This window comes from Symphalangus syndactylus, chromosome 15 (genome assembly GCF_028878055.3).
Source record: "Symphalangus syndactylus isolate Jambi chromosome 15, NHGRI_mSymSyn1-v2.1_pri, whole genome shotgun sequence".
NCBI lineage: Eukaryota > Metazoa > Chordata > Mammalia > Primates > Hylobatidae > Symphalangus > Symphalangus syndactylus.
Genome location: NC_072437.2, coordinates 41851371 through 41875576, shown reverse-complemented (window position 1 = coordinate 41875576; position 24206 = coordinate 41851371). Strand labels below are relative to the sequence as shown.

At 36.9% G+C, this 24206-nt stretch overlaps 1 protein-coding gene across 7 annotated transcripts in view; it reads left to right on the top strand.

Annotated features, from left to right (window-relative positions):
• NDFIP2 (Nedd4 family interacting protein 2) overlaps window positions 1-24206 on the top strand; it is an 83041-nt gene that overhangs the window by 42349 nt on the left and 16486 nt on the right. For all 7 annotated transcript variants that reach the window (XM_063618722.1, XM_063618721.1, XM_063618723.1 and 4 more), the window contains 2 exons: window positions 6221-6386; window positions 19627-19760. In XM_063618722.1, the coding sequence (XP_063474792.1) occupies window positions 6221-6386; window positions 19627-19760 (300 nt within the window). The remainder of the gene's footprint in view (window positions 1-6220; window positions 6387-19626; window positions 19761-24206) is intronic.

The following is a 24206-nucleotide window of genomic DNA, read 5'->3' as shown; positions in this document are numbered from 1 at the left end:
ATATCAAAGAGTTCTAATCTACATTTGGGAGGCAAGAGAGGCTTTCCTTAGAACTTGATTTTAAACTGAAATCTGAACAATATGTAGAGTTAGCTAAGCAGTGAGGGTTAGGAGGAAGATAGTTGAACATATATAAACACAGATTCCTTTTTTGTATGTGATTATGCTTAGTGTTATTTAAAGCAAAGGATTAATGAGTGGATATACAGTCCTGGAGCTCAGAAAAACAGTCTAGTCTGACAATATAAGTTTTGTTTTCTATTCTTTCATCTCTTCTTGCCTGCTTAATTATCCCCCCCTTAAACGTTTTTTTAAAAAGATACTCTTTCTGATTTGCATTCTTCAAAGTTGCTTGGTTACAATTCCAGATTATATCATTTTCAATAGTAGTTGAGCATCTGGATTGGAGCTCATGGTGCTCTTTGTGTAGACAATAAAATACAGTCATGTGTGGCTGAACAATGGGGATATGCTCTGAGAATGCAATAGGTGATTTCGTCATTGGGTGAACATCGTAGACTAATTTCACAAACCTAGATGGTATAGCCTACTACATACCTTGGCTGTATGGTATAGCCTTATTGCTCCTAGGCTATAAACTTGTACAGCATGTTACTGTACTGAATACTGTTGTAACACAATGGTGAGTATTTGTATATATAAACATAGAACAAGTACAGTAAAAGTATGATATAATCTTATGAGACCACTATCTTATATGTGTCCCATCGTTGAACTAAACGTCATTATGTGGCACACAACTGTACAGATATGTTCTGTCATACTAACAAGAAATGTTTTTACTAGCAGAATATATACCTGTGTTATATTATAAAATTTAAAATCACATCACTTTGTTTTCAAAACAAGCAGCTGAAAATTAGGCATGATTTGCTAACTTGCAGTTTTTTCATTGATATTTATTTTCAGCTTATAGATTTGTTTCCTAATGGTTCATATTTTTGCTTTGTCATATGCTAGCTCCCACTAGCACGAAAGTGTCTAGAGATAGCAGAGGTTTAGTGGGAAAGACATTTGTAAAATAACCCTAAATTTAAGAAAATTCTAATTTGCCAAATTGAGTGTTTATATGAGAACGACTGCCGTAAGTCAGTTTTATTGGTAGAAAATCTAGCACAGTATGCTGAGCAGCACTATTTAATGGGTACCTTTCTTCTGAGCTGTTGGTTTAGAACACTTAGGCTGTCTGCGGAGATTTCTTATCACCTGCTATTAATTCCTAGGAGCACAGATGAGGTAGCTCACCTTCTTCTTGGGTAACTTCAATGAGTAGCTTGACTCTGCTATTTGATTTTATTGTAATTCTAATCTGTTTTTTTTCCCCCTAAACCAGGTGTTAAAAAGGTGACACAGAATGATATACTCTAAGGTTTTTTTTTTTTTCCGGGGGGAGTGGGGTGGGCAGGGGTCATAGTGTCTTAGAGTTAGAAGGAGCCTTTGTCATCTACTCTAATATTCCACTGAGGACAAGAGGTTCATGATATATAGATTGACTATTTAATTTTACAAAATTGGAACATGATGAATTGGGTGGGACCCTGGAACAACAAGTATGAAGTGGAAGTATCTTGGGAAAAACGGGTGTATGCTCACTCTAGTTATACCACAGCCTTGCCAGATCATCATCCAAACTCTGCATGAAAGTACTTGTTGCCTCACTAAAAATCTAGTGCCATGGGTAGCTCCAATAGTAAAAAAGTTTTTGTTTTGTTTTTTGGAGACAAGAGTCTCACTTTGTCACCCAGGCTGGGCTGCAGTGGGGCGATCACTGCTCACTGCAGCCTCCACCTTCCGGGCTCAGGTTATCCTCCTGCCTCAGCCTCCCAAGTAGCTAGGTCTGCTTATTATTTGTAGAGACAGGGTCTCCTTGTGTTGCCCAGGCTGGTCTTGAATTCCCGGGCTCCAGTGATCCTCCTGTCGGGATTACAAGGTGTGAGCCACCACACTCAGCCAAGTTTTTTATTGAGCTAAAATTTATCTCATTGCAACAACTCTTATTCCAATGCTAAATATAGTAATAATATGATAGTTTACATATTCATTGGTTTTTTAGATCACTTTTTTTTACTACTTTAAAAATGACTTTTTAAAAATTACAGTTCTTTTCCTGTAGGTCTAACCTACATCCAAATTAAAACAGAAAAGAAATGAGAAGAGGTCACATTGCTGGCTGAACCACCAGACTCTAATGTAGTGCACTGCTTGCCAAGCAACACTTGATAGCACATCTACACATTCTTATCTTGGTTCTTTTAGAGAACATTCAGTGAGGTCTCTAGCTTCTCAAAAGCAAAACATCCAGTTATTACATTAATGTTTTATCACCTTAAGATAGAATGAAAGGTTATTATATAGGATACATGCCAATAAAAGTAAAAGAAACAATCTTTATACACTGGAAGGCTGTACTTCTAGCTAGAGTTAATCATAATGCTTACAGTTTTCTTGTTATTAAAAATGCTCAGTATATATCTATAAAGACTAGCTACAAATGCTTTTAAGACAGCTCTGTTGTCATTTTTTTTTCTTTAGACAAAAAACAATTTCAGTTCATTCACTATATAACTTTTCACCACCCTGGTTGATACATTAAAGACAGTTTAGTTTTCATGTGCTATATTGCCCACATTTTTTCAGGAGGCTCATACGTAGGAAGAGCAGGTATGATAGCTTTTGAGGTGGTGTATAAATAGGGCACAGAGCTTAGGCATCACTGTATACAAGTAGGTCTCCTCCTCTCCTGCCTTCCCTCTCCTCCCTTTTTTGCTGTTTAGGTAATTGTTAATGAATGTCAAATAGAACCATTGGAGAACATGATTAAGAGAAATTATTCTCAAGTGGAATTGTTTAATTTGATAAATATGATTTTATTTTAACCCTCATAGTGGATTTGTTTAAAAGGCAGTCAAAGTTGGTTAATTCACAGAGGCAATTTTATTGCTGGAAAATCTATCAAAATTACAGAATTTTATTTAAAGTAAATTGAAAGTTATATATGCTACAGTAGGTAGCGGTCGTTGACTGAGTTAGTGGGTTTTACTGTTAATGTATGGTAATATTCACATATTATAACTTTGTCAAAACCGTAGGTGTTAGCTAGGGCAGTTGAAATAAATTAGGGCATGTTTTATAGGCTCCAAAGCTTTATTTTGGAGCTTATATATAAAAGTGTTTGTAGTTATTCCTTTCACTTTAGTTATTTGAGTAAATTTTGACAGTTTTTGAAAGTAAGTTGGTCATTCTAGGGAGCACATTTATGTATTCAATGTAGTAAAGAGTGTTTTTTTTTGAGAAACTGGAAGAGTGCTGTTTTGCATATAAGATTTTTCATTTGTAAAGCTCGCTGTATTTACATTTGCAGCTTTAATAAGAGATGTGGAAAAGTGGTTTTCCCTTTTTGACACCTTCACAATTAATTGTTTAGGTGATATTAACAAGTAGATATCTGTATTATACTTTTATTTGGCTTACCTTGCTGATCTAACATTTTTGGTTTTAAAATATTATCACTTAAAGATAATTAAGTGAGGAATTCTCCTGGGTACCATGTAGTAGGAAGACATGGGAGATGGATTGTAATACCAGGTGCAACATGTCACTAGTCAAGAGGGTAGTCATTTAATGCCTACTTGGAAAAGTATTGCAAGAAATATAAACTTCATAAGGCTCATAATCATAAAATTCACTTACGATTATTTGGTCTTAGAATTCAGTTTATGTGAATTGATTTAATTATGTAAATCTTAATGTTATGATGTTTGTGGAAAGAGTGGTCTTAGCAACTTCATAAATGATTTTAGGCATGGTTATGACAGGTTTGTTAAGTTATAATACATTTACTATCTCTCACAAAAATGTTTTGCTAGTGTGATCATTTACCAAGACATGGAAAAAGCAATGTGTAGTAAATTGACGTCTTGTTTTACTTTGCATTTACTTATTTATTTCAGAGATGGGTGACTACTGATTGGATTGTTAGAGAGTACCACATAATTTCTCTTTGAGGTGATGAAATAAACTAAATAAAAGGGAAGAAGTGGGAGAATAGTATTTGTTAAATCCTTCAGTGTGTTGGTTGTTATATTAGATGCTTTCCAAATATTATTTTACAAACCTATGAGGATTTTGGCTGCATTCAGAGCTAATAGGTGAACACTAAGACATGGAGAAGATTTTATCAGAGGTCCTAAAAGGTAGAGCAAAAATTTACATGCTGATCTTCCTTTCTTTTCTTTTTTCTTTTTAAGACAATGTCTTACCCTATCATCCAGGCTGGAGTGCAGTAGCATGATCACGGCTCACTGCAGCCTCATCCTCCTAGGCTCAAATGATTCTCCCACCTCAGCCACCTTAGTAACTGGGACTACAGTCACATGCCAGACCTGACCATTTTTTGTATTTTTTGGTAGAGATTGGGTTTCACCATATTGCCCAGGTTGGTCTTGAACACCTGAGCTCAAGCAATCCGCTTACCTCAGCCTCCCAAAGTGCTGGGATTACAGGTGCCAGCCACTGTGCCCAGTCCAACATGCTGTTATTTCTAAATTCCAAAATTCATGTTCATTTTGCTACGTTACATTCAAATTGGTATGTATACTAGCTCTGTGACAAAATTTATTTGGGGGATTATTTTTAACTTGAATTTCTTAGAGTAACAGGAATAAATTAAAATATGAAAATTAAATAATATGGAAAACTAGTAGTTTCTTTTGAAAGAGATTCCAGTTTTAAAAGTATCTTAAAAATTTTTAATAAGACTTTTTGCCAAATATATTTAAGGATCAAAGTACTTCTTGATGAATCACTTTTTATCGTATTGATGCCTTTGACTCATCTTAGTTTGTCTTCATGTAGTTATTACCAATTCGTGAGGAATGGCCATTTCAAAGGTTACCATAAATGAAGTAAAAGGTCTTCAGTCACACTGCTTGGTTTTAATTCCTTACTCTACCCTTTCTTACTGTTGTGACATTTGGCAAGTTACTTTAGCTTCTGTACTTCCTGTTTGTTTGTTGTTTTCCTTTTATTGGTGATATAGTAACAGTCTCTGTCTCCTAGGATCTCCTAGGTTGTTGTGGAGATTGAGTTAAGTAATTCAAGATCTTAACACGTTATTAGCATTTATTAACTCTTAATGAATTTGTTGAGATGAAGAACATTTGCTAGAATTTTATATACACATCAACTCATTTTGCTTTAGTAATTTTTTTGTTGGTTTGTTTGTTTTTGAGTCGGAGTCTCGCTCTGTCACCCAGGCTGGAGTGCATTGGCGCAATTTTGGCTCATTGCAACCTCCGCCTCCTGGGTTCAAGCAGTTCTCCTGCCTCAGCCACCCAAGTAGCTGGGATTACACGTGTGCGACACCACACTCAGCTAATTTTTGTATTTTTAGTAGAGACAGGGCTTCACCATGTTGGCCAGGCTGGTCTCAAACTCCTGGCCTCAAGTGATCCACCCACCTTGGCCTCCCAATATGCTGGTATTACAGGTGTGAGCCACTGCGCCCAGCCTTGCTTTAGTAATTTTTTTTGTACTTGGGAAAACCTACTAGCGTACTCCACATTATTCCATTTCATTAATTCAGCTTTCATGTCCAATTATTCTAGATTCATTCACACATTTTTTCAGGAGGCTCATAAGTAGGAAGAGATGGTAGTAGAGATGGTATCGTGGCTATGTTATTAGGATTTTTGCTTCTCTTTGTAGTATGTAATAACTCTACTGTTACAATTGCATACTTCCTCTTCCCCGTAGCACGAAACCTTCTTCTACAGTCTCTCCGATTTCAATAAATGGCTTCAATAGGCCAGAAACCTTGGAGTCTTCTTTTGGTACTTGATTTTAAAATTACAGTAGGCCCGCTTATCCAAGGGATGTGGTAGACCTTTGATATCTACTTTAGGATCATATGAATTTGTATCTATTTTGAATCATGATATTTTCTTTATAAATTCTTAATTTGATCTTCCTCTTTATTGTAAAGAAACTGAAAATTCTGAACTTCTTAATAACTAAGTCTTTACAAATTGTTTTTCAAAAACTTTGAAATACTAGTGTGATTTTGTATACTATCTAAAAATGCCGTTTTACTTTGTGTTTGGCCAAAAAGTGATGCTGTGTCTGAAATGATAAAATCAGCTTAAAATTAAAAAAATAATTAGCATTACATTAATGTTTTCTTTTTCTTTTGTTCTCTTAGCTTCTTAATGAAGAGGATAACTCAGAATCATCGGCTATAGAGCAGCCATCTACTTCAAACCCAGCACCGCAGATTGTGCAGGCTGCATCTTCAGCACCAGCACTTGAAACTGACTCTTCCCCTCCACCGTATAGTAGTATTACTGTGGAAGTACCTACAACTTCAGGTATGAAACAGCTAGTAATGTTTTTATTAGTTCTTTTTTTTTTTTTTTGACATTTTGGTTTTGTGTAATTATCAAGTCTGTTAATGGGCTTATAAACATATATACACATGGATATTTATATATGTATATACATAAATATATAAATATACAAATGTGCACATATAAATATACAAATGTATACACACATATATATGTGTGTATGTATATATGTGTACATACTTATATAACCATAAAACAAGATGATGATAAGTGTCAATGAGAATGTGGTATGTGTGACTATAAGTGAAGGGTGTACGTAGTGATATCCCATGCATGTGATAATTATTGAATACAAGGCAGTAATTCCTGTTTGCTACTGTTCATCTTATTCAGGTCACTCTAAAGAACTAATCTATTTTTCTGGCTACAATTTTTATTTCCTAAGCAATGATAAATTATTCAGTTTGATCACTTTTGTATACCAGTGTGATTTAGTATACTATCTGATGATTGTTTGATTTTGTATGTGATTATAACTTCTCTAGTCTAATAACTTCTAAATAAATTCTAAACAACTTCTCTAAATATTTTATATACTCATTATGAAACATATTCATTTTAAAAATCAGTTACTGAAAAATATTTTAACAGAAAAAATTTTTCACTAGAACTTTTCATCTTATTCTGTAGTTATCATCTACTGCTCTCAAATTAATGCCAGCTTTCTCTGGTTACCATTTTTGCATTTGGAATGTGTAAACTCAATATTTCTTCTACCAAATTCATTTACTTTTTTTTGTGTAGTTACTGAAAATCATTTTTTAATGGTGTCGTCACTAATGAAGCTAATACATGCTTACTCCTTTTGTTTTTTTTTTTTTTTTTTTTTTTTGAGACAGTCTCACTCTGTCACCCAGGCTGGAGTGCAGTGGCCCAATCTTGGCTTACTGCAAGCTCCACCTCCTGGGTTCACACCATTCTCCTGCCTCAGCCTCCCAAGTAGCTGGTACTACAGGTGCCCGCCACCATGCCCAGCTAATTTTGTTTGTGTATTCTTAGTAGAGACGGGGTTTCACCGTGTTAGCCGGGATGGTCTCGATCTCCTGACCTCATGATCCATCCACATCGGCCTCCCAAAGTGTTGGGATTACAGGCGTGAGCCACCACGCCCGGCCTACTCCTTTTATTTGTATAAAATGTTTATTTGATGATTATGCTTGCTCATTGCCCAGTTTTATGCAGTTTTTATGTTGATAACAATTTTGTCTTTAGCTATAAGATTTAACAGCTGGTTTGATGCCTGTTAAAATTTATTATATGCTAAATAGTAATTCTTCAGTATTTTTCAAGTTTTCACAATATAGTAATAAGACTTTGCTGCCTTAGATTAAAAAAATTAATTTGATTGTAATTTTGAAGAAAGAAAATGAGTTGTTTTCCCACTGATGTTTGAGTAATGAAAGATACTATGGATAATTTTAAGAGTGAAATTGTGATCCCTTGTTGTGACTACCATTGCTATTGCTGTGTAACAAACTACCTGAAATGTAAGAGAGTAAAATATCAATAATTTATTACTGTTAGTTCTTACTGTTCTGGGAGTGGACTGGGCTGAACTATGCTTTTCTCTCCTTGAGTCTTATGTGACTGTTGTCTGATGGTGGCTGGGGTTGGAATTATCTCAAAAGCTTCTTTTTTCACAAGTTTGGTGGTTTATACTGGCTTCAGCTAGGACCACAGCTGGGGCTGCTGGCCAAGACAGTTATATGTGGCTTCTTATTGTGGCTTACACTTCCTCAGTAGATGGTGGCTAGGTTCCAAGAACAAGCATTCTGAGAGAAAGTCAGATGGAAGCTCTGTCGCCTGTTATGATACTGTCTCAAATGTCACATGGTATCACTTCTGCCATATTTGGTTGTCAGAAATGAGTCACTAAGTTTAGTCCTTATTCAAGAGGAGAGGAATTCATCTCTACTTCTTGATGAGAGGAGTTTTAAAGAACTTGAAGACTAACTTTTAAAACTCTCACAACTGCATACTTACTCTTCCCCGTAGCACCAAACCTTCTCCTTCTACAGTCTCTCCTATTTCAATGAATGGCTTCAGTAGGCCAGAAACCTTGGAGTCTTCTTTTGGTATCTGATTTTAAAATTATAGCAAGCCCCCTCATCCAAGGGAGATGTGTTCTCAGAACCCCAGTGGATGCCTAGAACTACAGCTAGCACTGAACCCTATAAATACTGTGTTTTTTCTATACATACTGTTTTTTGTTTGTTTGTTTTTGTTTTTGTTTTTTTTTAGATGGAGTTTCATTCTTGTTGCCCAGGCTGGAGTGCAATGGCATGATCTTGGCTCACTGCAACCTTCACCTCCCGGGTTCAAGCAATTCTCCTGCCTCAGCCTCCCAGGTAGCTGGGAGTACAGGCATGTGCCACCACACCTGGCTAATTTTGTATTTTTAGTAGAGACGGCATTTCACCATGTTGGTCAGGCTGGTCTCAAACTCCTGACCTCTGGTGATCCTCCCGCCTCGGCCTCCCAAAGTGCTGGGATTACAGGCATGAGCCACTACGCCCAGCCCATACTGTGTTTTTTTAATATATACATACTTATGATAAAGTGTAATGTATAAATTAGGCACAGTAAGAGATTAACAACAACTAAAACTAGAACAGTTATGGCAATACACTGTAATAAAAGTTATGTGGATGTAGTCCCTCTTTCTCTTGGAATACCCACTCTTCTTCATGTGATGATATGAGATGATAAAATGCTTATATAATGAGATGAAGTGAGGTGAATGACATAGGCATTGTGATGTAGTGTTAAGGCTACTATTGACCTTCTGATGATATGTCAGAAGGGGGATCGTCTACCTCGGGTGATCCTGGACTGCAAAACCATCACGATATTGATGAGTGTAGATCCTTGATAGCTGAAGGTTATTTTGCTGAAAACTTTTGGAAGAACATTGTAACTGGAAGTTGTTGTTTTTTTTATTAACTCATTGAAGTATTGCTGCAGAGGTTGTAGTGCTTCAGTGATCATATGGGTGACTTTGATACTGTGTCCCATTAAGGATCATATTCTATAATTTTGACATTTAATGTCTGCGCCATTTGAAACACTTCAGCCGATTTTGGTAATGGCCACGTTACTGATTCTGCTTCATTTTCTTCTTCATCTTCCTCTTCCTCTGTAGATGACTCTAACTCTTCCATATCCTCATTTATTAACACTTCTTGATGGCCATCAGTATGCCCTTCTACTTCTTCATCAAGCGTGTTGGCAAATCCTTCTCCACCAACTTGTCTTCCTGTGTGATTTTCCTGACTTCTCCACTGATCCCCAAGAAGCCTTTAAAATCATAACTTTACTCCAAACATTCTTCAAGGAGACATCTACAGTTTCTGCTTTTAATTCATCAGTTGCAGCTTTGATGAATGTTACTGCATCAGCAATAGTGATGTCCAGCACTGTATTATGTCCATGTTAGGGTCTGCATCAATTGCCGATCAAATGTGATTAAATACTAGGCAAGTATATGTGGCCTTGACTGACCAGATGATGCATTGGTCAAGGGACTGAAGCAATGAGGTTATATTTGGAGGTCAAAATAAAACCTCGACATTTTCATTTTCTTTTTTTTTTTTTTTTTTTGAGACAGAGTCTCACTCTGTCACCCAGGCTGGGGGCAGTGGCGCAATCTCCGCTCACTGCTAGCTCCGCTTCCTGGGTTCACACCATTCTCCTGCCTCAGCCGCCCGAGTAGCTGGGACTACACGCGCCTGCCACCATGCCCGGCTAATTTTTTTTTTTTTTTTTATTATACTTTAGGTTTTAGGGTACATGTGCACAATGTGCAGGTTTGTTACATATGTATCCATGTGCCATGTTGTTTTGCTGCACGCATTAACTCGTCATTTAGCATTAGGTATATCTCCTAATGCTGTCCCTCCCCCCTCCCCCCACCCCACAACAGTCCCCGGAGTGTGATGTTCCCATTCCTGTGTCCATGTGTTCTCATTGTTCAATTCCCACCTATGAGTGAGAACATGCGGTGTTTGGTTTTTTGTCCTTGCGATAGTTTACTGAGAATGATGGTTTCCAGCTTCATCCATGTCCCTACAAAGGACATGAACTCATCATTTTTTATGGCTGCATAGTATTCCATGGTGTATATGTGCCACATTTTCTTAATCCAGTCTATCGTTGTTGGACATTTGGGTTGGTTCCAAGTCTTTGCTATTGTGAATAGTGCCGCGATAAACATACGTGTGCATGTGTCTTTATAGCAGCATGATTTATAGTCCTTTGGGTATATACCCAGTAATGGGATGGCTGGGTCAAATGGTATTTCTAGTTCTAGATCCCTGAGGAATCGCCACACTGAATGCCTGGCTAATTTTTTTTGTATTTTTAGTAGAGATGGAGTTTCACCGTGGTCTCGATCTCCTGACCTCATGATCCAGCCGCCTCGGCCTCCCAAAGTGTTGGGATTACAAGCGTGAGCCACCGCACGTGGCCCCGACATTTTCATTTTCATAGCAAAAAGATTCAGGATGGTCAGCTGCATTGTCTATTATTAATAGGACTTTAAATTTCAACTTCTTTTCTTTCAAGTAGTTTTTCACTTCGGGGATGAAGCATTGGTGGAACCATTCCATAAACAAGATGGCTGTCACCCATACTTTCTAATTATGTTGCCAGAATTTGGGCAGATAATTTTTCATTTTTTCTTTGAGGGCACATGGATTCTTCACTTTGTACACTATGCCTGGCTCTGTCATATGCCCTGCAGTGTCACCACACGGTACCTGAGTTAATCTGTCCTTCCATGTTTTATGCCTTGATGCCTCCTTTGTACTTTGATAAATGTCAGTTCTATCAGGCATCTTCTCCCAGAAGAGCCCAGTTTCATCACAATTGAAAGCTTGTTTGGATGGTATCCTTTCTCCTTAATCAGCTTCTTCAACTCTGCCAGAAATGCGACAGCAGCTTCTTCATTAGCAGACACAGACTCTCCAGTAATTTTATATTTTTTAGTCCAAACCTAATCCTCAATCTGTGTGACCATTCTTTATTTGCAGTAAATGGCTCAGTGTCTCTGGTTTCAGGAGATTCCTTGCTGAAATCTTCGTATAGGCTCAGTGCCTTCTGGTGCAACACATTGCCATGAATGGAACATGTTTCTGCTTTTGTCCTTCACCTATAAATTTACTTCCTCTTCCATCTTAACTGAGCACTTATCCACACTGTGGCCAAAACTTTTGCAGTTTGAGATGTGACAGCAAAACTAGCACAAATTTCTTTTTCCTTCACAACTTCACAGATAGAAGAATTGTTTTTACTGTAGACCTTAGGAACCTCAGCCTACATTTTTTTTCTTTATTAAGGCAAGAACTTTCACTTTTTCATTTACAGGTAGCACCTTATGGCTCTCTTTGGCATATCTGAATTGCCAGCATCTCTACTCTTGCGTTTTGGAGCCATTATTAAGTAAAATAGAGTTACTTGAACACAAGTACTGCAATACTTCAGTCGCAGATTTGATAACCTAGAGTTGTTAAATGACTGATGGGTGGGTAGTGTTGACAGCGTGTATACACTGGACAAAGGGATGATTCACATCCTGGCCAGGACACAGTGGGTTGGTGTGAGATTTTATCATGATATTCAGAACAATGCACAATTTAAAACTTATGAGTTGTTTATTTCTACAGTTTTCTATTGAATATTTCTGGATTGCAGTTGACCTTGGGGTCACTGAAACTGTGGAAAGCAAAACCATGCATAAGGCAGAACTATTGTATATGGTTTTTCTCTTTTAATTTTTGATGAAATGAAATATGTTATTATATGTCTTTAAGCTAGGCCATCTCCATGTTGTGAAATACAGTTTTCATGCCATGTTCTAATCTGTTCTGGATTTAGATTTGTGAATATTTTGAAGTTTTTGCAATATTAGTGAGATCTATAACTTTATGCTCTTGGCAGATGGAGAGAAGAGGTGGAGCTGCTAAAACTTCACACAGGAGATGCTGGTAGTATGACTAGGGTGCTGGTGGCGAAGAGTATGTGGATTCAAGCAATATGTGGGAAGTAAAAATCAATGCCTTGGTGACAGATTGGATAAGGATGAGGGAGAAGGGGTTAAGAATGATGCCCACGTATTACTGAAAAGGAACAGGTTTGGGATGAAGATCAAAATGTTATTTTTTGGCCATGTTGAATTTTAGGTGCCTTTGAGAACTAAAGAGGAGATATCAAATAGGCAGTCAAGTGATAACAAATAGACCCACATCAAATAAGCCTGAAATTCAGAGGACAGGTTTGGGCTAGAAATAAATGTTGTAAATCAACTGTGTATAGTTGGTAGTTGAATTCTTAATCCGTGAATGAAATAGCAAAGGAGAGAGTAGAGAGGAGGAAGAAGTTGTCTATGCTGAGGAATTACAACATTTAACAGTGAGTAGGGGAAGATTAGCAGGTCAACAAAAGAGAAGCTGGAGAGGTATGAGAAACACTAGGATAGAGTCATCTAAGGACCTTCAGGAGAATGAAGTTAGATAAAGGGTAGCACAAGAACCTTGAAGACTAACAACACAAGTAAAGAAGAACTATTAGGCAGGTAGGAGAGGACTCTGAAAAGAATATTCTAGAAGCCAAGAGAGGAGAGAATTTTAAAAAGAGGTGGCTGGTCAAGAATTTAAAAAGATTATACCTAGCACTTACTGTGTGCCTACTGCATACCTGCCCTTTCTCCCAAGTTCTTAGGTATATAGCTCATCTGATTTTCTAGCCATCCTGAGTAAATCACATCTGTAAAAATGAGGTTCCTTTTACAGAGGAGAAAACAATCATGGAGAATTAAATAACTTGCCTGTGTTCACATAGCTTCTCAGTGGTAAAGACGGAATTTGAACTCAGATGTATCTAATTCTAAAGTCCACAGTCGTGTTTTATAATTGCAGTGTCCTATGATTTTGGCTATTTGAAGGTCACTGGTAACTTTTGCCATAATGGTTTCTTTGGAGTGTTACAAATAGAAACCTAGCATATAATGGGTTAAAAAGAGCATAGGTAGAGAGGAAGCGAAGACGGCAAGTGACTTTAATAACTAACAAATGGAAGCATCACACATGCTCAAAATAGGGGAATCATTAAATACATTTTCAAATGATAGTATGTTTAAATATTGCATAAACATTAAAATTAGGTTTTTTGAAGACCGTTTACTGATATCACACACTTTGAAATAGCAGTTTTAAAAAGCAGAATATAAAATGACATATATGATGTGATGCCCATTATTTAAGAAATAGATGAACATTTCCACATAAAGGAAATTCCAAAATATGTTAAAAGTAATCACTTAGTCTGGATGGTATAGTAATTGGGTTGTTTTCACTTTCTTTAAAGATGTATGGTCATATGCCGCATAACAACATTTTGGCCAGCGACAGACTGCATGTGTATACAATGTTCTGAAAAATTCCTGTCACCTAGTGACATGGTAGCTGTAGTTAAGGTTGCACTACCCAAGTGTTTGTGGCAGTGTTGGTATAAACATATCCAATACTCTGTCAGTTGTGTACAAGTCTAACACATACAATTATGTACAGTATATAATACTTGATAATGGTAATGACTATATTACTGATTTGTATATTTATTAATCTTAATTATTATTTTAGAGTGTATTCCTTCTACTTATAAAAAACAAATTAACTGTAAAACAGCCTCAGGCAGATCTTTTCAGGAGGTATTCCAGAAGGCGTTTGTTATCATAGGAGATGACAACTCCATGTGTGTTATTGCCCTTGACAACCTTCCAGTGGGACAAATGTGGAGGTGGAAGACAATGATATTGATGATCCTGACCCTTTGTAGGCCTAAGCTAATGTGTGTGTTTGTGTTGCAGTTTTTAATAAAAAAGCTAGCCATGCACGGTGGCACATGCCTGTAATCCCAGTACTTTGGGAGGCTGAGGTGGGGGGATCATAGCCTAGGAGTTTGAGACCAGCCTGGGCAACTTGGCGAAACTCCCATCAACAAAAAATACAAAAATTAGCTGGGTGTGGCAGTGCACACTCGTAGTCCCAGCTACTTGGGAGTCTGAGGTGAGAGAATTGATTGAGACTGGGAAGTTGAGGCTGAAGTGAGCCATGTGCCACTGCAGTCCAGCCTGGGTGACTGAGTGAGACCTTGTCTCAAAACAAAAAGTTTAAAAAATTTAAAAAATAGAAAAAAGATTGTGGAATAAGGATATAAAAAAGAAAATATTTTTGTACACTGTACAATGTGTTTGTGTTTTAAGCTGTGTTCTTATGAAAGAGTCACAAAGTTAAATTTAAAACTATATAAAGTAAAAATACAGAAAGCTGAGATTTATTATTGAAGGAAGAAAAATATTTTAAAATAAATCTAGGGTAGCCTAGGTATACAGTGTTTATAAAGTCTACGGTAGTGTACAGTAATGTCCTAGGCCTTCACGTTCACTCGTCACTCACTCACTGACTCACCCGGAGCAACTTCCATTCTTCTAAGTTCTGTTCATTGTAGGTGCCCTATCCAGGTAGGCCACTTTTTAATATTTTAGAACATATTTTTACTGTACTTTTTCTGTGTTTAGATGTATTTATATAACACAGATACTTAACATTGTGCTGCAGTTGCCTAGAGTATTCAGTACAGTAACATGCTGTACAGGTTTGTAGTCTGTGAGCAATAGGCTATATGTCATATAGCCTAGTTGTGTAGTAGGCCCTACACTCTAGGTTTATATAAGTACACTCTGTGATGTTCCACAAAGACTAAATTGCTTAACACGTCTCAGAACATAGCCTTGTTAGTAAGTGATGCATGACTGTCTTTTAAACATGAGCTGTGCTAGATTTTGCAGAGATTATATTCTCCATTAGGTCACTTTTGGCTAGTTTTTATAGATCTGAGCAACGTAAATAATAATACATGACATTTGTGTAATGCTTCACAGTTTACAGAGTCCTCTTGAATACTCTTCTATTTTATCCCGTAATAGCAAGTAATAGCCCTGCTGTGTCAGTTTTATGGATAAGAAAGTGGAGCTTCATAGTGCTTAAGTGATTAGCTTGAGGTCACACAACTTCTAAGAGGAGGATTTGCAGCTGGAGCTCGCCCGACTTTAAATCCTCTGGTTGAGAACCACTCTCTTAAAAGGGTAGAGAAAAATAAGTAAAATTTAAAAGTGAAAATTAAAGCTGTAGCAATTGAGTTTTCCTACCCAAGTTTCATCTGTTAGTGGTAGGGATTTTTTTTGTATCTTGAGTATTAAAACCTTTCAAAAATTTACATTCTTGTTATTATAAAAGATCACTTCTCCTTGGATAATGTGTGCCGTTGTTCCAGTTTTTAAAATTTACAGTTTTAATGTTACTGCCTTAAAATTTGTAAACATTGTTTTTGCTTAGATTTTGCTTCTACTCTTTCAGAATTAATCTGTTTACTTGACCACTTATGTTTTTACATCCTGATAATAAATCCTTTCTAAGAATTTGACTCTTGTCTCTTGTGTTTGGTAACATTCAATATTATACTGCTAGTACCAATTCCATGTGATTAGATTAAAAATGACCTAACTTCAGGTACTTAGCTCTTATTGATAGCACTAAAAATTATTTTAAGACCTATATGCATGAAAATACAGTAGAAGTATTGCTAGAGTAAAATGTATTTTTAGGTTGGAAATGCAAGAAATTCTGTTAGAGAAAATTGTAAACAAATGTAAAAAAATAAAAGCATACTTCAGAAATATTGCTGGTTCATTTTCAGACTACTGAAGTAAAGCGAATATCTCAGTAAAGAGAGTCATATGAATTTTTTGGTTTCCCAGTGCATACAAAAGTTACGTTTACACTATACTCTTAAGGATGCAGTAGCATTGTGTTTAAAAAATGTACATATCTTAATTTAAAACTTTACTGCTGAAAGTTGCTAATGATCATCAGAGCTTCAGTGAGTCATAATCTTTCTCCTGGTGGAAGATCTTGCCTCAATGTTAATGGCTACTGGCTGATCAGGGTGGTGGTTGCTGAATGTTGGGGTGGCTATGGCAATTTCTTTTCTTTTTTTTAGAGACAGGATTCAGTGGTGCTTTCATAGCTCACTGTAGTCTTGGACTCCTGGGCTCAAGCAATACTCCTGCCTCAGCCTCCTGAGTAGCTGGTACTACAGGGACAGCTATTTAAAAAAAAAATTAATATTTTTAAAGATAGAGTCTCCCCATGTTGCCCAGGCAGGTTTCAAACTCCTGGCCTCAAGCGATCCTTTTGCCTCAGCTTCCCGAGTAGCTGGGATTACAGGTGCCAGCTGCTGTGCCCAGCTCCAGCTGTGGCAATTTGTGAAAATAAGACAGCAATGAAGTTTGCTACACCAATTGACTCTTTGTTTTACAAAAGAATTGTCTGTAGCATGCAGTGCTGTTTATGGCATTTTAGCTACACTAGGACTTCTTCCAAAACTGGAGTCAGTTCTCTCAAACCCTGCCACTGCTTTATCAGTTAAACTTATGTAATCTAAGTCCTTTTTTGTCATTTCAATGATGTTCACAGCATCTTCACCAAGAGTATCTCCCATCTCAAGAAATCACCTTCTTTGCTCATCCATAAGAAGCAACTGTTCATCCATTCAAGTTTTACCATGAGATTGCAGCAATTCAGTCACATTTTCAGGCCTCACTTCTGATTCTACTTCTCTTGCTGTTTCTCCCATGTCTGCAGTTACTTTCTCCACTGAAGTCTTGAAGCCCTCAGTCATCTATGAGGGTTGGAATCAACTTCAACTCCTGTTAATGTTCATATTTTGACCTTCTCCCATGATCCTGAATGTTTTTAATGGCTTCTAGAATAGTGAATCCTTTCCAGAAGCTTTTCAATTTACTTTGTCCATATCCATCAGAGAAATCACTATCTGTGGCAGCAATCGTCTTATGAAATATAGCTCTAAAATCATAAGACTTCAAAGTCAGAATGACCCCTTGATCCATGGGCTGCAGAATGGATATTGCGTTAGTAGGCATGAAAACAACATTAATCTTCTTGTACATCTCCTTCAGAGGTCTTGAGTGACCAGGTGCGTTGTCAGTGAGCAGTAATATTTTGAAAGACATCTTTTATTTCCTGAACTTTCAACAGTGGACTTAAAACATTCAGTAAACCATGCTGTAAACAGGTGTGCTGTTACCAGGCTTTGTTGTTCCATTTTTGGAGCACAGAGTAGACTGAGCATAATTCTTAAGGGCTCTATGATCTTCAGAATGGTAAATGAGCATTGGCTTCAACTTAAAGTTCCCAGCTGAATTAAATCCTTACAAGAGAGTCAGCCTGTCCTTTGAAGCTTTGAAACCAGGAATTGACTCCTCTCTAGCTATGAAAGTCCTAGAAGGCATCTTCCAGTAGAAAGCTGTGTCATCTACATTGAAAATCTGTTGTTTAGCATAGCCACCGTCATCAATGATCTTAGCTAGATCTTCTGCGTAATCTGCTGCGGCTTCTACGTCAGCACTTGCTGTTTCATGTTGTACTTTTATGAAGATGGCTTTTTTGATTTAGCCTTATAAACCAACCTCTGCCAGCTGCCAACTTTTCTTCTTTACCTTCCTCACTTCTCTCAGTCTTCATAGAATTGAAGAGAGTCAGCACCTTGCTCTGAAGCAGGCTTTGGCATATAGGAATGTTGTGGCTGGTTTGATCTTCTAACTGGAACTAGAATTTACTCCATATCGGCAATAAAGTAGTTTCCCTTTCTTATTACTCATGTGTTCACTGTAGTAGCACTTTTAGTTGCCTTCAGGAACTTTTCCTTTGCATTCATTACTTGGCTGTTTGGAGCAAGAGGTCTGGCTTTCAGTGTATCCTGGCTTTTGCCATGCCGTCCTTGCTAGGCTTAATTGTTTCTAGCTTTTGAATTAGAGTGAGAGACGTGTGACAAAACACGTACAGTGTTTATCAATTAGGTTTCCTGTGTTCTATGGGCACAATTTGTGGTGCCCCAAAACAATTACAATAGTGACATCAAAGATCACTGATCACAGATCACCATAAAAAATATAATAATAGCACTGGAAATGTTGGAAATATTGCTAGAAGTACTAAAATAGGACAGAGACACAGAATGAGCACATGCTCTTGGAAAAATGGTGCTGATACCCTTGTTCGTTGTGGAATTGCTGCTGTAAACCTTCAGTTTGTAAGAAACACAGTATTTGCAAAATGCACTAAAGCAAAGTGTATAAAACCAGGTATGCTTATATAAAACTACTGTAGTTACAATGGAGGAAAATACAAAAGTGATGTCAAACAGTGTGGTGTATGCTACTTTTAGAACCTAACCTTTTTTGTGTGTGTGTCAGTGACTCTAGCATAAGTCTAATGAGTTGATTGACCTGTAGCATTTTACTTTATTACTTATGTTGGTAGTAAGTGGTGGGTTTTATTTTTAAAATAAGCAGTCTGTATTTTCTGTTGTATTTCTGGAGATTATATTTCAAAAATTGGGGTGAGAAATACTTAGAAAATCTAAAGAACCAGCTGGATAAAGGAAAAATGGGAAGAGAAAGGGACAAGAGTGAAAAAGTGAAACTTCAATCTTTTAGCAAAGGGAAATACTGAATTTGCTTAAGAGATTAGAGCAGTTGCTGAAATCAAGATGTGTAAAAAAATTACCCCTTGTATGTTATCGGAGCAAAGTATTTGGGGTCAGGAGCTTCCTGTGTCTGCCACTTAATGTTTAATATTGTGCAAGTAACTTAACTTTCCTGAACCTCAGAGATGCTGAGATCAATATATATAGAAGTGGTATATGAAATGGTTAGTACTATGTAAATATTTGTTATTATTTTTCTTTTTGCTTTTTTGGCTGTGAGATAGTGGGCAAGTAAACTAAGTTTTCTGTGCATACTAATAAGCACATAGAGGATACTCATATATTATGAGATTCTTCTCTTGTCTGGCACTCTTTTTCAGAATTTCATTCTAGAGGTTCTTGTTTAGTGTATTAGCCTTTAAACGGTATTTATCCATTCTTTCTCTTTATAATAAATTTGGACTAAAATAAGATATATGATTGTAATAGTAATTTATATATTTTATAGCTTATAACACAGGACTATAATAGCAATAGTAGTCCTGTATTAGTGGCCAGTTGTAAATTATTAAGTCATGGCTATGGCTACAAAATTAAATAGATTTTATTGGTTATTCTTTTTGAATTCTTTCTTCAGATACAGAAGTTTATGGTGAGTTTTATCCTGTGCCACCTCCCTATAGCGTTGCTACCTCTCTTCCTACATACGATGAAGCTGAGAAGGCTAAAGCTGCTGCAATGGCAGCTGCAGCAGCAGAAACATCTCAAAGAGTAAGAAAATTTCATCATTTCTTTTGATAAAATTATTTTTGTTAATTGATATGTACATTTAGTAGTACTAAAAACAGTTCTTTGTATGTAAGTGTGTATGTAGATTTTTTTCGAGCATTATGAGTTTGAACTGCACAGGTCTACTTGTGTGCAGATTATTTTAAATAAATATATTGGAAAAATATTTTGGAGATGTGCAGCAATTTGAAAAAACTTGGGACGAATTGCGTAGCCTAGAAATACCGAAAAAATTAAGAAAGGCATGTCATGAATGTATAAAATACATGTAGATACTAGTTTACGTATTATCGACTGTTTATGTTATCAGTAAGGCTTCTAGTTAACAGTAGGCTGTGAGTTGTTAAGTTTTGGGGAAGTCAAAGTTATACTCAAATTTTCTACCGCATGCAGGTGGGTCGGTGTCCCTAACCCGTGTGTTGTTGAAGGGTTACTGTATTTGTTCTACTGTTGCTTATGTGTGTGGTCACTTTTGTTGAAATTGGCATTCTCCTAGTTAAATTCACCTTCTCTATCCCTTGACTCCCTCTTTTGTATTGCTCTTCCCCACTTATCACTTCCTAATTTTGATTTCAGGCCCCTCATATGTTAGCCTTCACCTCCCATCCTAACTCACTCACTCTGGTTACCACCACTTGGAAAGTTCTTCTCTTTGCCTGGACCTCAAGTCCATTGACCTTTTTGCTGTCCATGTACTTATCTCTCTTCTTACATAGTTTGAATTCCATGGCCTATCATTTTAATTGTGAATCATCTTTTTTTTCTATTTATGTTTTCTATATTAGCATAGCCAGTTTAGTGACTGTGAAAGAACTCAAGGTAGCCGAAAAACACAGAGAAATGTTACAAGGCCTTCAAATTATTTTTGTCAGCTTTTTTTTTTAAAATAACATATTCTACTCTAGAATTTTGGAATGATGATCAAGTGTTCTGTCTTCCTAATCTACATGTTTTAGTAATAGAGTTAATGAGATACATGTATATTATTCTTTGCTCTGGTAAACGGAGTGGCTGTCTCAGTAATGGAGAGTCAGTGAGATACATACACATCTGCTATTCTGCAGCCAGGTAAGAGGCAGAAATTATTTACATTTTAGTGTGGCTGCGAGGAGGGCTAGAATTTTTTGCCTTTTTTTTCTCGCTTCAGACTTGAGAGATGCCATTTCAGATCCCTGGATTCACCCCATTTTGTTAGGGAAAAAGACAAAAAAATCAATTCACCCAGGAAAGCTAGAATTAGGTGAGGAGTCAAGGGAGAGAGATGTGCTTCCATGTATGGCATTCTCCTCTAGCTGCTATGAGGTCAGAGCCCAGCGAGCAGATCCTCTGAGAGAAGAGCATGTGCCCTGGATGTGTTTCTTTTATCAGCAACAACCCTTTTTATGCCTGCTCCCACTATCCTCTTCCAGCACACACAGGGTTAAACGTCAACATAAATAGCTTTGGACACAGTTATGAAGGTAGATAAAGACAGTGAACTCCAGATTTATTTTTTATGCCTTTTCCTTCACAGAGGAGGAAAGTAAGTCTCTTAACACTGTGGTATTATATAGCTGAGTCAATAAGAATTTTTGTTGCTTTGAGGGGAACATCATAGAGAAGGAAGATAGATCTAAATAGGGTATTTTTGTCTAAATCAGTTCTAGGTTACTTAGAACACATATATTTGTAAATGCACATGCACATCTCTCAGTGAAGTAGATTGACGCCTCTCTAGCTATGAAAGTCCCAATAACTCCTTTCCTCAGGGGGTGTTTGCCCAGAGACCTTGTCAATGTCAAGGGTCCTTAAAGAGTATTATGGACCTTAGATCATTTACTGCCCTAACTTCCATACAATAGGATAGAATTCTAAAGACAAGGTAGGAAGCATTCAGTCTTGCTAAGTGTGCTTTGAGGAAAGTTGATTTTACCCCTTTTGGAGAGAAAAGTCTGAAGTATTACTGTTCCATTCCCTCATTGTCATCATTTCCAGCACCCTGTTTTAGAAAGTAAACGTAATCCTCAGCCAGAATTGGAACATGTCCGTAAAGAAAAGCTCCCTGTTTTCACCTGCTTCTGTCATCATTGTAACCCCAGCTTGTGAGCACTGTGGAAAATTTCATAGACAGCAAAGTATTAATAGAATTGTGTACAAGAGACTAACATAGGTCTTGTAAAAAATCTTATAAATTTACCAGTGCTTCCTAACCCAGTGCTTCAGCACCCTCTTTGTGCAGAGTATGAATGTTTGCATATGAGTCTCCATTACCTGATTGAGATAAAAAGTTGGTCAATGCTTGAAAATTGCTAGGAGAGTAGATTTTAAGTGTTCTTGCACAAAAAAAAAAAAATTTGAGGTACTGTACATGGTAATTAGCTCAATTTAGCCACTCCACAATGTATACACATTTTAAAACATCATGTAATACATCATAAATATATACAGTTTTTGTCAATTACAAACAAAATTTAAAAATTAAAAAAAAGTCTCATCGAATTAGCATTTGAGTACATTCAGTTGTAAATGAGTCTCAGCTGGGTGAGTTGAAAGCTTGTTTCCTAAATCGACTCTCAATGGGAGAATATAGATAGTCAAGAGACTTTAAAACTACTGTTTTTTACTATTTCCTATTTCTGATGTGTAGAATTGCATGTATGTTATGGAATGGTTAAGTAGATTTCTGAAAATGACAACTCATTTTTAATATTTCTATGAAAAATGCTAATTCCAAGCCATTAATTTTATAAAATGTTTAGAACATGGCTTGTTCTTCAGGTAGGCTCATTTCATCTTATAATGGGTAGGGCTCTTTTTTTGTAACTTGTTTTAAATTGTTGCAGTAACTTGTCTTTTGACTAGATAAATCATGAGCAACACCAGGACAGAGATCTTGTATTTACATTCCCAGTACCTAGTTATTTATCGGGCACATTTTTGTTGTTTAGTAAATGACAGTTGATTAAGTTAATGAATGCTTTGTGTTAGCCAATGTGGGAAAATAGGAAGAGGAAGACACCACAGGTGTTCTGTTACAGCTCTCTATTTTAAAATATTTTGATGTCTTTACCGATTTTAGGATTCACAAATTAATGTTTAATGTAGTTGAGATTATTGCCTAGATACCATTTTATTTTATAAACATCTAATATAAATATTTCCCTGTTACTTAATAGTTAAATTCCCTGTAATCAATATGCTGTTGAAACTTAGTGGCCATTCCTCTAGAGTGAACAATTAGAGTATTTTAAATGTTTGTGTTTCGATTTTTTTCTATTAATATTATAAAAGACATCTTTGGGCATATTGCAGTGACTCACTCCTGTAATCTCAGCACTTTGGGAGGCTGAGGCAAGCAGGTTGCTTGAGCTCAGGAGTTTGAGACCAGCCTGGGCAACATAGCGAGACCTTATTTCCACTAAAAAAAAAAAAAAAAAATCAGCCAGGTGTGGTGGCATGCACTTGTAGTTCCAGCTGCTTGGAAGGCTGAAGTGGGAAGATCACTTGAGCCCAGGAGATTGAGGCTGTAGTGAGCCCGGATGAAGACTGCAGTGAGCCATGATTGTGCCACTGCACTCTAGCCTGGGTGAGAGTGAGATCTTGTCTCATTTTTTTTTTTTTTTTCCTAAATGATGACTTTTGGTAAAATTTCTGTATTGATTTTTTTGTTGTTGTTGGTTTGTTTTTGAGGCGGAGTCTCACTCCGTCTCCCAGGCTGGAATGCAGTAGTGTGATCTTGGTTCAGTGCAACCTCCACCTCCCCAGTTCAAATGATTCTCCTGCCTTAGCCTCTTGAGTAGCTGGGACTACAGCAGTATGCCACCATGCCTGGTTAATTTGTTTTTTGTATTTTTAGTAGAGATGGGTTTCGCCATGTTGGTCAGGCTAGTCTCGAACTCCTGACTTCTAGTGATCCACCCACCTCGGCCTCCCAAAGTGCTGGGATTACAGGCATTAGCCACTGTACCTGGCCTGGACTGATGTTTTAAAATACACACTATGAAATATATTTTTGCCATCACACTGACAATTTTTTGTTCTTACTGTGCTTTAATGTTTATTTCTTGAATTAATTTGAAATTATTTAAAATTTTATAAATATGCACTTAGTCATGGCCAGTCATTAAATTTAGTGTATTGAGTTTACCTGTGATATATGATTGCACAATTTAAGGGATCTTTGTGCCCGAATAATAAGCAATATAAAATGGTTTTGAAAGTTTTTTATTTTAGGATAGCAGTATGCTTAGTGAGACTACCATGATTGTGTGGAAACAACATCAGTGTCCTGGATTCAAGTTCTAGTTTGACCCTCCTAATTATGTGATCTTGAGCAGAGCCCTAGCTTCTCAGACTTGGCCTCACAAAATTGAGTTATTCACACTCAACTGAGATGATGTGTACCGTATTAGTCCATTTTCACACTGCTATAAAGAAATACCCAAGACT